The 15,381-nt window shown below is 38.2% G+C and overlaps 2 protein-coding genes across 2 annotated transcripts; both read left to right on the top strand.

Annotated features, from left to right (window-relative positions):
• The first annotated feature begins 1,318 nt into the window (after positions 1-1,318).
• On the top strand, positions 1,319-6,005 carry LOC117372885 (nuclear factor 7, brain-like). The gene is made up of 3 exons (XM_033968761.2): positions 1,319-1,412; positions 1,672-2,120; positions 4,225-6,005. Exons 2-3 carry the CDS (start codon positions 1,680-1,682, stop codon positions 5,164-5,166), a joined length of 1,383 nt encoding a protein of 460 aa, XP_033824652.1. The 5' UTR covers positions 1,319-1,412; positions 1,672-1,679; the 3' UTR covers positions 5,167-6,005.
• A 2,690-nt stretch (positions 6,006-8,695) lies between these two features.
• dldh (dihydrolipoamide dehydrogenase) lies at positions 8,696-14,400 on the top strand. The gene is made up of 14 exons (XM_033967753.2): positions 8,696-8,845; positions 9,689-9,764; positions 9,858-9,937; positions 10,032-10,100; positions 10,184-10,253; positions 10,371-10,471; positions 10,567-10,707; positions 11,516-11,617; positions 11,702-11,892; positions 12,396-12,566; positions 12,963-13,152; positions 13,548-13,685; positions 13,767-13,856; positions 14,187-14,400. The coding sequence occupies exons 1-14, from the start codon at positions 8,807-8,809 to the stop codon at positions 14,250-14,252; spliced, it is 1,524 nt and encodes a 507-aa protein (XP_033823644.1). The 5' UTR covers positions 8,696-8,806; the 3' UTR covers positions 14,253-14,400.
• Positions 14,401-15,381: the final 981 nt, after the last annotated feature.

Raw genomic sequence — 15,381 nt, 5'->3', positions numbered from 1 at the left:
TTTAATGGACAAAATAGGACCTGAGCCACGAATAAAACTTGCATCATACCGCAAAAGACCAGCAATACTAATGCCACAATTCAGAATGACAGCTTAGGCTGTAACAACAGATGATCAAATAGTCCTTTGGGTCTTGCTACACAGCAGATATGACAACATTCCCATGGCTCTTCACTGCCAGTAGCCCAAACTGTATTTGTCTACAGAATAGCCCATAAAGGTTGATGTATTGGAACATATTTGTTATCATTACTAAGTTAAAGAAATGCTTATACACTTCACAAACGGCAGACAATTATTAATTGTCAATTAACAGCTTCCAGTCAGACCGCAGCCAGAGGGTCAAAATAGGCCAACACACATTCAGGGCCCTCAGTCTCAGTACCGGCATCCCACAGGGCTGTGTGCTGAGCTGACTGTATCAAAAAGGGCCAACACATCCTTGGGGACACCTCACACCCCGGGCACTCTCTGTTTGAACTGTTACCGTCGGGTTGGAGATACAGAATGATCAGAACAAGGACAAATAGGTTGAAGGACAGTTTTTATCCTACAATCATAACCACACTAAATAAACATATCCGCACTTACTAAATATATGTATGTATTTATATATTTATTATTTGTATGAGTTTGGGTAATAGGTGGGATGTATGTATGTATGATGTATGTATGAGGGTGGTCTGTTTCCTTAGCACCTTAAACTGCTCGACACTTTGTAAATTTCGTTGTACATGTGGCATGTTGCAATGACATAAAGACATATTCTATTCTATTCTACAATAAAAGACAATTAGCATAACTGTGAGACTAGTCCTCATATTCAGACCTCAAATCGTCGCCGGATGACCTAACCTTTTCTATTATCCTAATTTCATCCTTGTTTTTTATCATATATGTATCTATTTGTGGCAAAAAAAAAGTTACATAATTAGGGCCTACTGCAGCTTTAAATAGCCAAAATCAATTTTTAAGCGTTATGTGTTCAAATGGAAGAAAAAAAACCGTGTAGTGTTCAAATGAAGAAATATAGTGAAAAGTACTCGAAACGAGCCTTGGAAAGTGAATGTAAGGACTGTGACTGTGCTGAAGGCGCCTCCTAGTGGATATTGTATATTACTGCAAACTGGAGTCCTTCCTTTTCACACCTGCCTGTCGCAAACTTTAAAGACAGAAAACATAAGTTAAACTTGATTTGAACGACAAGCTTTAATCTGATGATTCATTTGACTATTTGAGAGTGTATTTTGTATTTTAGCTGTTGTTGGGGGAGGTGCACTACAAACGTGAACAGGACATGAGGTTATTTTTAAAGTGAAACCAACGTCTGGTGACTCAGAGGGAACAGACGGCATTTTTATTCGCAAAGATAACTGTTTACTTTTAGATTCTTCTTTCATCCAAACTAAAAGGTCAGTTTTTCCAACAATAATGCTGAATCAATAGATTTTTAGAATAGCCTAATGAACTACCAACAACTCGTCCTATCTTCTAAACTTTGACACATTTTATGCACTTCAAAAACAGATACTTCCATATACAAGTTATACAGGTGATGATACTAAAATCCTGATCTTAGTTGCTTATGTTGTTCGGGAGAGTATTGAATGGTTAACTTTTTCGTGGTTTAGTAGCTGTGCACAGTTGTTTACTTTCACTTTTTTTTCTCAGTGTGCGCCATGGCTACTGCGACCTGTCAGCTGTCTGAGGACCAGTTCCTCTGCTCCATCTGCCTGGACGTGTTCACAGATCCTGTTACTTTACCCTGTGGTCACAACTTCTGCAAAACATGCATTCATCATCACTGGTCCATTCAAGCCACGAGCCAATGTCCTTATTGCAAACAGGTTTTTAATCCAAAACCGGATTTAAAAATCAATATTTTCATTTCCGAGATGGCTGGCCAGTTCAGACAATCGAAACTAACTAACAGCTCACAGCGTCAAACTAATCCAGAAGAAGTATTCTGTGATTTTTGTACCTATCCTAAATCTAGAGCCCTGAAGTCCTGTCAAGAATGCCAGTCCTCCTTCTGTGAGTCCCACCTTGCGCCACATCTGATTATAGACAATCTACAAACACACACACTTGTCGACCCCCAAAGAAACCTGAAGTGTATGGTAAGTAGGACTAACATTTCTGTTTATGTATAAATATGATTATTGATCAGGTATAGTAAGACCACTCAAAGACCACTCAGTCTCAACTGCTATATTTTGCATGTGAAAAGACGCTGAAAATTTGGGGAAATTAACATAATGAGCAAAAAATAATGCTATTTTTGCTCCACTTACGCTTCAATTGCCACCTGCTCAGTTACTAATCTGTAACTAAAGCTACCTGATCAATATTAATAATCCATTCAAAGTATATAGCACTTCTTTGAACACAAATATGTATGGATGGGACGAGATCTCATGAGCTAAAATTTCCACGAGACCATACACACATGGGAAAAACAATCTTTTACAAGATTTTATCCTCCGTCTTTACATTTGGCATGAAAGGGTTACGACTTGCTCCAGGTCTGGAAAGCTGCATATCTTTGAGCAGCTGTAGCTAAAAGACTTCTCCACCTAGAGCCAGTGGCATGCAGTCAGGGCAATCAAGACAAGCCCTGCTTGTCCAGTAAAATCTAAAATCATGTGTCAAAAGTATAAGTAAATACTAAAATAGTTACCAATTATATCTATATCCAAATAATTCCGTTTTTCCTTCACTTCTGACTGTTTGAAGCATGGTTATAGTCACAGTATCCTTTAGTAAACCCTACTGGACACTGAGCAGACTGCATCAATCGCGGTTCCAAACATCTCATTAACTTGTGTTGTTGTTGTGTGCTACGGAGGTCATGCAGTGCCATTTGCTTTTACAAAGCGAGGCTAGCCAATTTAGAAGCTTGCACATGGGCATTGAAGCACACAGCAAGCTCAAGCTAGGCTCAAACAGCGCTGAATAAACCCATGGAGGAATTGGACATCTGAGGAGATTTCCAGTGAGTGTGTATTTGCAGCAGATGACAACAGCAGCACTAACTTTCAAAACAACTTTTTTTTCCACACTCTCCGGCAGCTGCATTCTCCTCTCGCATCTCTTTCAAGAGCTGTCAGTGGCCAACCCTTCCCGTGCAGTGCATCTTTGTGCTCTTAAGTTTAAGTTCTGTCTATTCGTGTGTTAATTCCCATATAGCCTAAAACCCTGAAAAAGTCAGTACACATTTAGTGTAGTTCAATAGAGCGAGCTAACAAACAGAGAATGGTGTACAAATAGGTAGTCTATGTTAGTTTCAGTGTAATTAACTCCTCCCTTCAAACAGATATAAGGCAGTGTCCATCAGCAATCTGACCAGAACTGAGGAAGCTGTTTGAATGAGTGGATGTCCCTCTCAGCTCCATGCACGTATAGTGCAGCAGCAGTGGGGGAGATGGGGAGGAGCTGGTGCAACACCTAGAACAGAGGAGCAACTCCAGTTTTAGTTTAATCATGTAAATGATAAAAATTAAGTGTAATAGACACATTGTATGTTGAGTACTTTGTAATAATCAGTAGTGATGCATGTAGGAATTTACACTCCAGAATTGGTGTTTAAAGCATAAAGGTGGTTTAATGCATTTAGGCTATTAAAATCATATGATGAAAATGACTTCATTTTGTCATTTTTATAACTCTGCCAACTCATAAAAACCCATCCACAACACAATATATGAAAAATTAAACCAATTAAGAATCATCTGACCAAAAACTGTGAATTGATCTGTAAATTGTTTCAAAATCTCATCTTGTCTCGTGGACCCTATTTCGTGTCTTGTCTCGTCGCATGAAAATTCTGTCTTGTCCCATCCCTCCAAATATGTTTTACGTTGCAGTATTCATTCTAGCCAGACCTGGTGGTGAGATGCTCTGTGACAGACTGATAGACGCAAGGCTGCCAATCAGCCCCACTGACCCCTCTGACCACCACCAATCACTCACACACCACATTCATACTAGACATGCTAGTACGGTCAGTAATAATCAAACTTGCCCCTTAGGTTGATCAAACAGGGTGGGGCATTTTTTAAGGTGCTATGGCCATAAACTAAATAGTGGCTGCCCGTGGCCTAACTGACCACCACCAGTACTCGCAACGGTCAGGATATGGATGATCAGTGTATTTATCAGGCTTTAAGAATGTGTATGTTGTAAAAAAAAAATTAAAAAATACAATCGCTTCTTTCTTCAAAGGTTGAAGAAGGAACGACATTAAGGATGGATGCTGAAATTAAGGAAATGATTGTGATGAGACAAGTCACCATCCACCAACTGCGCCAATTGATGGAGCTCAACAACAAAGAAGCTAATACAGAAATGACAAACGCCGTCGAAACCTTCACCGCTCTGAAAGATTGTGTGGCAAAAGATCTAGACAACCTCATACAAGACATAACCAGGAAGAAGAAGACCACAGAAGACAATGCAAAGAGCTATATTGAAGACTTAGAACAAGAGATGACAGGGCTGAGAAATGGTGCTAGAATTGTCACAAGAGATTGGGCAAACTTGAATATTCGTAAACCAACTTATGAAGGGACAGCTGTGAGAGCCATGGCGCAGTTAGATCAGAAACTCAGCCAACAAATGAGTAGGGCTTTTATCTGTGAGTTACAAAGAGTCAAAAAATATAACGTTCACATCATGCTCGATCCTGACAGAGTACAGCCCAAATCAACCAATCAAAGCAATACAAAAGACAGCGATAAAAAGCCAGAATGTAAATGTGTGCTCGCAAGTCAAAGCTTCTCCGCTGGTAAGTTTTACTTTGAGGTAGACGTAAGAAGCAGATCCAAGTGGGTTTTGGGCTTGGCTAAGGAGCTCCATGTTAGCAAGGAAGTTGCACTGAGCCCCCAAAATGCATACTGGACCATATGTATGAGAAATAAAAAAGAGTGCTATGCAGGATCCGAGCCTACAGTGCGACTGTCGCTAAAATCCAGGCCAGAGAAAGTGGGAGTGTTTGTGGATTACGAGGAAGGCTTGGTTTCCTTTTATGACGCCAATCAGGCAGATCTAATCTACACATTCACAGGCTGTAATTTCACTCACAAGGTCCACCCTTTCCTTAGTCCTTGTGAGAATGATGGCATAAAGCTCCACACGCCGCCTGATTCATCTTGTGTACTTCAGTAGAGAAGTTATACAGTATCTGTGCCATGCTTGTAAAAAAAAATATATATACCTAGATACAGAGCAATACTAAATCGTGCTAACAGCTCAACAGCTCTATCAAATAAGACTTCCTGAATATAAAGTGAATGTGATATAAACATCCAGTTTTATAAACATCTATTAAAACAATTCATATTATTGCCCAACCAATAAAAATGCAATGGATTAGAATAATTTCTATGACGTAAAAGCTCCAACTCTGCTCTACTCCTTCACCAATTTCACTTTCAATAAGAAACGTATCCAATCTAGTCCCTGGAAACTACTCAGTGGCAAACTCTGCCTTAATAGTCCTTTGTAGAAGCCTTTGTATAGATATGTAAGTGTAATAATTTACACTTAATAATAATACAATTTATTATAGTGCGTTTCTAAGCATTCAAAGCACTCTGCACAAGTGGTGAAAAAATTATAAAAGCAACGAACTTACACTACTTCAGGTCATTGCATTGTTTTAGTCAAACTCAAACTCATTGTGTCAATTACTCAGTTCAAGTCAAAACATTATTTTGAATGGTGAATAAATGGTGGTCACAGAATTACAGAATTCTTCAAATCAAACCCATGCATCTCTGTTGTGTAACCTTGTTCAAAATAGATTTACTTTCTGTCATTTTTTCACAATCAGATGTCCATTTTATCTTGTTATCTTGTAACTCACAGTAACATAGAAATGTGTGTGTGTGTCTATATATATATATATATATATATATATATATATATATATATATATATATATATACAATTTTACATCTGATTGCATTGTTGTTTAGGCTTTACATCAATAAAGCATTAAAGGTAAAATTATTTCTCCCAAAGATTCATTGCTTGTTGTTATTTAAAAACGCATACAGCATGGCTGCAATGGCAGCCTTATTATTATTATTATTATAAAAGATAGAAAATAGTCCAGATGTTTTAACCTAATCCAATTCATATTATCATCATAACATATTATCTCTATGAATACTCAGCAGCACTTCTTAAGATATTGCACCCATTCCTGCAACAGAGGTATACTGTATTAGGTGGATTCATATAGAAACATTACAGAGACTAAGATAGAAAAAGGCCAATGGGGGTGGGGTCTTGTTGGTTTTAAAAGTAATAAAATAATTTAATGAGCTGCTACTGAACCAACAGGTGGGGGTGTCATACCTGAACTGTCAGGTAAAGATGGAAATTTGACAAGTAGGGATAAAAAAGTTTGCAAAAGTGCAGACAATTTGAGTGGCAAATCCAGATTTTTTATATTTTTATAAAAATCTCTTTCACAACTCCCTAACACTTTTATATTTTTATAAAAATCTCTTTCACAACTCCCTAACACCAACGCATCAACTTTTTATACACTCCATAATTCATCACAGGATTAATATAGCTATTCTAAAAAGCTCTAGACCTCAGCTGAGAGTCAATTTTTCATCTCAGAAATAGCAGCTCTGTTCTAAGAGTCTCAACACAAGTTCGAACCACTCAGTGTTTTGATTATTGTAAGAAGAAATATGAAGAATTTACATACAATTCTAGTCACACTGTAGTGTCTAGATTACCACTTCTCTTGCATGGTACCAGATCTCTGAAAGGAAATAATGTTACTTCTGATGAAATTTAAAGGATGCACATTTTTTGGGGTCCAAACATGATGTTGCTTTGCCTAGAATGTTTCTCAAAATAACATAAAACTTTGTAATCTCCATGGAGACTAGCAGATGACACCATTGAGTAATTTTGGCCATGTAAATCTATGTAACTGAATAACTGAACGATAAGTTTATACCACATTTCATAATAACATTTGCATGAAACAGTGACAAATGGATGACAGACTCTCAACCAGAAAACTTACATAGTGCACCTTTAACTAAAAATGAAAAAGCCCAAAGCTGAGGATTGACTTTTGGATCTCTAGTCAATTAAATTTAGTTTATTTGCCCATCTCATGTCATGAGTTAACATGACATGAGTTAACGTTGGAGTACTTATTCTGTGTGAATTGCTTATTATTACTCTTGTCATCCCCACTTCCAGGTCCAGTACCAGAAGAAATTCCATGTGACCAGTGCACTGACCCAAAGAAAATGCAGTTAAGTTGTGGCTGTTTTGTCTTGCTTCTTATTACGAGTTTCACCTTGAGCCCCACCTGTAGATGTCCGATCTAAGGAGACACCAGCTCAATGAACCAGAGAGCAACCTAGAGGACAGAGTTCCAAGCATGACAAACCTCTGGAGCTATTCTGCGAAGGAGATCTTGTGCTGATCTGTGTCCTCTGTACAAACTCAGGCCACAAGTAGCACAATGTTATTTCTCTGAACAACACATTTGAAATTCACAAACAACTTCTAGAACAAAAAAAAAAAAATCGAAGTTCAAGAAATGGAAAGAAAGTGGGAGATCAAGTCCCTGTAAGGCTTGTTGGACAATTGCAACCACGATCTTGAACATGAGCTGAAAAGGTGTGTGAACATATTTACAGCTCTGACGAAAAGTGTGGAAATTGCTTTGGATGACTTCAAGACTGCGATAACTGCAAAGAGGATGGCCACAGAGGAGTGAACACAAGACCTTTTTCAGGGGTTAGAGTGAAATCTCGGAGCTGAAGGACAGAGGATCTACATTGGGAGAAGGTCTTGCATTCAGACAAAAGTCTATGGTATGGACAACCCCCTACACCTGCTTAAAGAGTTCTCACAATTGAGCTCAATGCCAATCGAAGCCTCATGCTCATTTTGATGTAATCTGTGCAGGGATTTTGGCGAGAGTTATGGCTAAGATAGACATGAAGTTTCCCAAGAAGACAAAGAAGAGAAAGAAACCAGAGCAAGAAGATGTGTCACTTGATACTGTCTGATTATCCTAGTCTGTATGAGTCTGCCAATAGAATTATTATAGAGTTATTGTAGAAGTTTAAGAAAAGAGAAGCTTTTCAAATCTCTTTAATTACAACTTCTAACGGAATAATCAAGTAAGCAGAATTCATAACAAGAACTAACCACTTCTCGTGTTTTCCCTTTCACAATAAAATAGCCTACATTTTTTTTGTGTGTGAGGCATATATAACATAGGTATCCACACGGTCCCATTTTATTGGAAGTAGAAAGATCTCATACAGCTTGGACAGATTTGAAAAAGATCAAGTTTTTGTTGGATGCCAAAGTTTCGCACATTCGTTTTACTTTGAAACTTGTGTCAGCGGGAGAACTGAGTGGTGGGGAGTGGTAAATAGAAGAAATAAAACGGGATCCAAAAAAGGCTTTTGGGTGATACAATGCACACATAATAAATATTACAGAGAAAGTCCTTACGTGTTTAACCACCTGACAATAAAGAACAAGCCAGAGAAATTTGGCTTGTTTGTCGATTCTGACCAGGGAATTATTTCTTTCCTTGATGTTGGTGTTCTGGAGTATAGATTGTATAAAATGCCTGATTATCAACTTTGCCTGTAACATACACGTATAATAATAATAATAATACGTCATTTTCCGGCGACATTCCATCGTCTTTTTCACAGCTGGTAGTGCGCATGCGCAAAAGGTGGAGTCCTTGGCTGGTCGGCCTGCTGTAGGTGACTGATCCTGTGGAGGGGACATAGACAAAATGCAGAGTTGGACGCAGTTATATCGCTCCCTAGCCACGGTAAGCGGGGACTGCAAAAGCCTTATACGAGTCCAACTTATTAAACACATCACGTTAACAGTCTTTGAACAAATTTGTGCGCATCAGACCTCCCCGGCGCATGATCTGGCCTGGTTAGGTTTAGCCTTAGCCTCGACCGGTGTTTACTGCCAAGCTCTAGTCATGTAACAAGCAAACATGTAACTGAGGAGATACGCAGGATTAAAACCGGGTTCGCGTGATCACTCATTGGTAGTTTTGTTTGTTTTAGAAAGCGCTCCCTAACTAAGTTGCTATCACACAATCTGTGCTAGCCTGGTTAATTGCACCTCCAACGAACCCAATCATGTGTCATTTGTGCCAAAACGTGCTCATACTTCTCACAAATTGAATCCATCAACATCATTAGGTTTATGTAAATGTGCATTACTGCTAACTTGCTGTACGTGTTTACATCAGGTTGTGTAAGGTTTTGCAAGGTTAACTGAGGTATCTTATTTGTTGTTGCATAACACAACTACCCAAAGTGTGGGTGAAATATCCTGAACTAGTTTGTGCTTCTTGACATTTTATTTCCACGCATTTTCTGCATGGAATTCTTGTAGTATGTTGAACATGCCCAAGTCATTAAATTTTGTCAATAAAGATAACACAGTTGGAGTCTCTAGATGCATTACCTTTTATATAAAGACTGAGTTTGGAAGGGCATCCAGGGTAAATAATGAAATTTGTAAATCACTGCACTGGCTGCTTGTTGAATGATAAGTTCAAGCAATCCTAGAGCAAAAATTAAAATAATTTTAAATGAATATATGCTTTGTAATGCACAATCTTATCAATTGCTACTGTTTTCTTCTTTGTTAGCGGGGCCACCAGCTGCCCTGCAAACTCCATGGAGCTGCAGCAGTGTCGGTCAGAACTTATGCTGACAAGGCAGCAAGTAAGAGCCACATTAGTCTTATCTGCCATATAATATTGTTCTGTGAACTTTACCTATTAGCTGTAAAAATCTGTGTTACTTCTGTATCTTTAGTTGATGCTGACGTCACAGTGGTGGGCTCTGGTCCAGGAGGGTACGTTGCTGCTATCAAGGCTGCACAGCTTGGCTTTAAGGTAAAATTTGCAAAATGTTATATTTGTTTTACATTTATTTTATTTTCTGCAGCACTGCTTATGGGTCAATTTCTTCTTTAATTTCTTCTTGTAGACAGTTTGTGTGGAGAAAAATGCAACGCTGGGTGGAACCTGTCTGAATGTTGGTTGCATACCTTCAAAGGTAAACACATCTCCATATGATTTGTCTTTCAAAAAAAAAAGTTACATTTTAATTCACTGGTTTGTGTTTGCTGTATTTTTCAGGCACTTCTTAACAACTCTTACTTGTACCACTTGGCTCATGGAAAAGATTTTGAAAGCAGAGGCATAGAAAGTTAGTTGCACAATTTCTAGAATTTTCCACGTCTTTAATTTTTTGATGGATATTGCATTATTATTACTTTTTTCTCTGGCTCAAACATGGCTAATTTCATTTTTGTCATTTCCTTAGTTTCTGGCATCTCATTGAACCTTGAAAAAATGATGGCACAGAAGTCTAATGCAGTCAAAGCACTAACTGGAGGAATTGCACATCTTTTTAAACAGAACAAAGTAAGTTTTGCCTTGTCAAAACTACTCATTCCAGATTAAAAATTAATAAGTATAACTATTAAATTAGTAAATATAACTTGATTTATTTTATCCAGGTGACCCATGTAAATGGGTTTGGGAAAGTGACAGGGAAGAACCAGGTGACTGCAACAACAGCAGACGGAGAGCAGGTCATCAACACCAAGAACATCCTCATCGCCACAGGCTCTGAGGTCACGCCTTTCCCTGGGATTCAGGTACTGTGTCTGTCAAATGTAAGAGATGCTGTAGAAAGAGCCAAACATGATCAACCCAGACATGCTTTAACTTGTAAACCAAAAAAAAAAAAAATAGCAGCTGTGATTAGTTATCCAAAATCTAATAAAGCAATACGTCTTAGGTTATTATATTTCAATATTTGTATTATTTTGAAAGGGAAAGGGAAGTTGTGAAAAGCAGCACAAAACACCTACAACATTGATACTTTGTGTAAAACTATTGTGAAGAATCATAAGTAAAATAAGCAAAATAGGTGGCTCATAAATTGGTATATAACTAATAAATCGTAATAAAATTATTTTTAATTCATAGCATTGGGGTTTTTAATGGTCATTATTTTTTCACACATAAAATTACTGATAGCTTTAATAGTTATGAAAAGTAATGTAAAAATATTAGGAATGGGCAATATATTGGTTCTATTGGTATCGGTATCTGCTGATACCAATTTGTTAATATCGGTATTGGGCGATAGAATAGAAGAGTGTTTTATGGCTGTATGTTTACACAAACATGTAACACAATTATTTTATATCCCAGATAAATACATTTTGTTCTTATTACAAAAGTGAAAAGTTCAGCTGTGATCTTTACTTCGACTTACAATAAATTTGTTGGCCTTGCTATGGATTTTAAAAGCCAAATATCGGTTATCAGCCATAGCAGTAGGCCAAATATTGAATACTCTAAAATAATGCATGAATTGTTTATGATAATTAACTTATAAAACCATAGTATGTTTCCACAACAACTGAATTGAAGTAGAGTGTATGTCTTTTGTTCCAGATTGATGAAGAGTCCGTAGTCTCATCCACAGGAGCTTTGTGTCTGAAGAAGGTTCCAGAGGAGCTCATCGTCATCGGAGCTGGAGTCATTGGAGTGGAACTGGTCTGCATCATCATTTTAGTTATCGCACATCAACAGTGTAACTTGTCTATTATGTTTTTTTAATGTATGATTTTTGTTCTATAGGGATCAGTGTGGCAGCGATTAGGCTCCAAAGTCACGGCTGTAGAGTTTCTTGGTCATGTGGGCGGTATGGGCATCGACATGGAAATCTCCAAAAACTTCCAGCGAATTTTGCAGAAGCAGGGCCTCAAGTTCAAACTCGGCACTAAAGTCATGGGAGCCACCAAGAGACCCGATGGGAAGATCGATGTGGCGTGAGTTTGACAGTTTTTTTGTAGAAATAATGCAAAAATGAAGAAATGAAAGAAAAAATGAAAAAAAAAATATATATATAGCTTTAATGTGGGACTAAACACTAAATCATCTACTAAAACATGTATGGTGTTTTTAATTGCATTGCCTACTGTACCTAGACATTTTGGCAATTTTAGTGCAAACTAGGAACATTTGCACCTTTGTGGTCAAAAATGGGCAAAAGCCCACTGCAATTTGAAGTACTACGTAACATCACGCAAAACTTCCCTGATTACAGCCAGATGTTTCGGATTAGAAATGTGTGGCTGCAGGGCAGTAGTTTGAAGTGTAGATACCGGTTAAGACAATTCCAAAACCCCAGCCCTACTCCTCCTCACTCTCCCCTTCCCTGTCATCCAGGCACTACCCAGTTTGGCAGCTCTATTTGAAATGTGGTTATGGGTGGAGTTTAGGTGTTTAGTCCCGCTTTAAATGTTGTGTTTTCTTTTGTGGTGTCCTGCAGAGTGGAGGCAGCAGCAGGAGGGAAGAATGAGACCTTAACTTGTGACGTTTTGCTGGTGTGTATCGGACGGAGGCCTTTCACTCAGAACTTGGGTTTGGAGGATGTAGGAATTGAGCTGGACAACAGAGGTCGCATCCCCGTCAACAACCGCTTCCAGACCAAAGTACCCAGGTATAGATATTGGATTTAGCGATGGTCAAACTTCACAATTTTCTCTCATTATAACAGATAAAAAAATTCAAAATTTAACAGACTTAACACGTCATTGTTTAAACTTACATGTAGTGTAATGTCTGTAAATGTCTGGTCCATTTCCTAACTTGTTTGGGGTTGTGGTGCTGATTTGAGGATGGCGCTCACTTATTTTCCATGTCCCAGGATAATTATAATTTAATTTTGGCACCAACTAAGAGTGAGCCCCATCAATTATCCAAAAATTGGGGTAAAAATAAAATAAAAGATGAAACTGAAATGAGCTTTCAGGCATCAGTTTGATTGATCAACTGATTCCTCATGTATTACTTGATTGAAGTTTGAGAGTTAACTGTTATGGTACCTTTTCTCCAGTATTTATGCCATTGGAGACGTGGTAGCTGGGCCCATGTTGGCGCACAAAGCTGAGGACGAGGGCATCATCTGTGTGGAGGGCATGGCTGGAGGTGCAGTGCACATCGACTACAACTGCGTCCCCTCTGTGATCTACACTCACCCCGAGGTGGCCTGGGTTGGGAAGACTGAGGAGCAGCTCAAGGAGGAGGTGAGTCCAGACACTGAAACAAGGACACACTGTTTACAAAGATGTCCGTCTCAAATTATGATTGTCCCATTTATTTATTTCATTTATATTAATGTATAGCAACAAACTGGACTCCTTAAGTTCTCTTGAATTTATTTACAAGTTTTAAATTCTCAGTCTATTTAAGAAACAAAATCCAATATTTTTAAGATAATTATTTTTACCACTATCAAAAAATTGAATTCCATACTTCCATACCTGTGAAATTTACAAACAAAACACTTTATTTGTTTTACATTGTATTATTTTTGGAATATAAAATGTGATATTCTTTTCTTTTAATGTGTATATATTTTCTTCTACATCATAAGTTATAACTGTGGCACAGGGCTTACCTTACTGTCTTCTTACTTTAGGGCGTCCCATACAAAGTTGGCAAGTTCCCCTTCGCCGCCAACAGCCGAGCCAAAACCAACGCAGACACAGACGGCCTGGTGAAGATTCTCAGCCACAAGGAGACAGACAGGATGCTGGGAGCTCACATCCTAGGATCTGTAAGAATCAAGTCATGCTGGTCAATAACACATTAGTTCTCCGGAGTGTAAAAAGGGTGTTGTTTTCTGTTTGTCCTGTAGGGGGCAGGAGAGATGATCAATGAAGCTGCTTTGGCCATGGAGTATGGCGCTTCATGTGAGGATGTTGCTAGAGTTTGCCATGCACATCCTGTGAGTATACTGACTGTATTTTTATGGTCATATTAACCATGAATATTTTTGGAGCACTGCTAAAGCTCAACATTCCAGTTATTTCTCCCCCTAAACTTGAATTTGACATTTGAGGAATAATCGGGGCCTATTGGCTATGGGATAACTAATGGCCTTAATGCAATTATAGCTAATCGGGGGGGGTGGTGTTATGTAATTTACAGTACTTACTATAATATGAATGAATTGTCCAGTTGTGTTACTAGACATGCTAAACTCTGGGGCTTCCCTTATTATTAGGTTTTCACTATGAGTTTATTGTGACAGTCTTTCCATTTTCTTTCTCCACAGACTGTATCCGAGGCCTTCAGGGAAGCAAACCTGGCGGCCTCTTTCGGCAAAGCCATCAACTTCTAAACCTACAGCCGCTGTCGCACCTCCAGTGTACATAATACCAATATCTGAACTGTCTCCAAATGCTCTGTTCCTCTGCGCCTTTTAGTTCTACTGTTATTTAACTGTTCTCAAAAGAAATAATAAAGGGGGCTTGGGCTTCACTTCAAAACCTTTCTTTTCCAAAACTTCAAGAGCTTATATTAAAGACATACATTTACAGGTAGATATATATAAATATTATTTTTGCTTTTGTGGCTATGGTTTTCATTTTTATAATAAATTACACAACCCCATCTCAACAGTTAAAGAGCAGATATGGCCACTTGAACGATATTTTTACATTGACATTTTAAAGACACAACTCTAAAGTGACCCCCATTTTGTCATAGCACTATAGAATTTTAAGATGTGTCACATTTAAGGGATATTGCTGTTATTTAAGATTGAATAAAAATACTAACAGGCCTACTGTGAATTTGTGTAGTAAATGTGTACTCAAATTTGTCCTAGTCTGAACTCAAAATACTATAATACATGATACTGTTGCTTTCATTACTCCACTGTAAAGGCATTGGCTGTTGGCTTTTACAAACAAACACTTGCCTGAATCAACAGTATATTCAGTCAGTAGTAGATGGTTGCCTAATAAAGGTGCTGTGTTGATATGGGCTTTATTACATTGTATTGATGTGACCACAAAACATTCTTAGAGCCAGTGGTCTAAATTTGAAGAGGATGGCAGATCAATGCTTTAGTAAACTTTCATGTTAATTGCCAAAATGAAAATATGTTTGGCCTGGTGTGGTTAGGATCTCTGTAATATGTCTAATACAATAAGATTTGTTTCAGTAGTGTGCCTATGAATAATGTGGCAAATTCTCCCAAATCCTTGTGATAAGGTAAAATGTACAAGTTATGTCTTTCATAAACAATGCATCACCCTTAGAGATATACAGGCCTCCTCCCTCAATCTAACACTCCAACTAAAAATGATGATTGTGGTAGCTTCTGTGGTCTGCTGAGCCCTGCACAACATGGAGAGGGACAGGAAGACACTGAACAAGAGGGAAGGAGCTCTGTCCTCATTGGGCTGCCCGCTGGAGAGAAGAGGAGGTTGCCGATCCAGACATCCATCACAACAACATTATCT

This window comes from Periophthalmus magnuspinnatus, chromosome 6, assembly GCF_009829125.3.
Source record: "Periophthalmus magnuspinnatus isolate fPerMag1 chromosome 6, fPerMag1.2.pri, whole genome shotgun sequence".
In the NCBI taxonomy this organism is placed as follows: Eukaryota; Metazoa; Chordata; class Actinopteri; order Gobiiformes; family Gobiidae; genus Periophthalmus; species Periophthalmus magnuspinnatus.
This window is presented reverse-complemented; position numbering and strand designations above follow the sequence as displayed.

Excerpts from the sequence above, each read along its gene's own strand:
- LOC117372885 (XM_033968761.2), top strand. The coding sequence starts at position 1,680 with ATGGCTACTGCGACCTGTCAGCTGTCTGAGGACCAGTTCCTCTGCTCC. Across the intron at positions 2,121-4,224 it reads AAAGAAACCTGAAGTGTATG|GTTGAAGAAGGAACGACATT; the intron begins GTAAGTAGGACT and ends CTTTCTTCAAAG.
- dldh (XM_033967753.2), top strand. The coding sequence starts at position 8,807 with ATGCAGAGTTGGACGCAGTTATATCGCTCCCTAGCCACG. Across the intron at positions 10,101-10,183 it reads TTGGTTGCATACCTTCAAAG|GCACTTCTTAACAACTCTTA; the intron begins GTAAACACATCT and ends TGTATTTTTCAG. Across the intron at positions 13,686-13,766 it reads GAGCTCACATCCTAGGATCT|GGGGCAGGAGAGATGATCAA; the intron begins GTAAGAATCAAG and ends TTTGTCCTGTAG.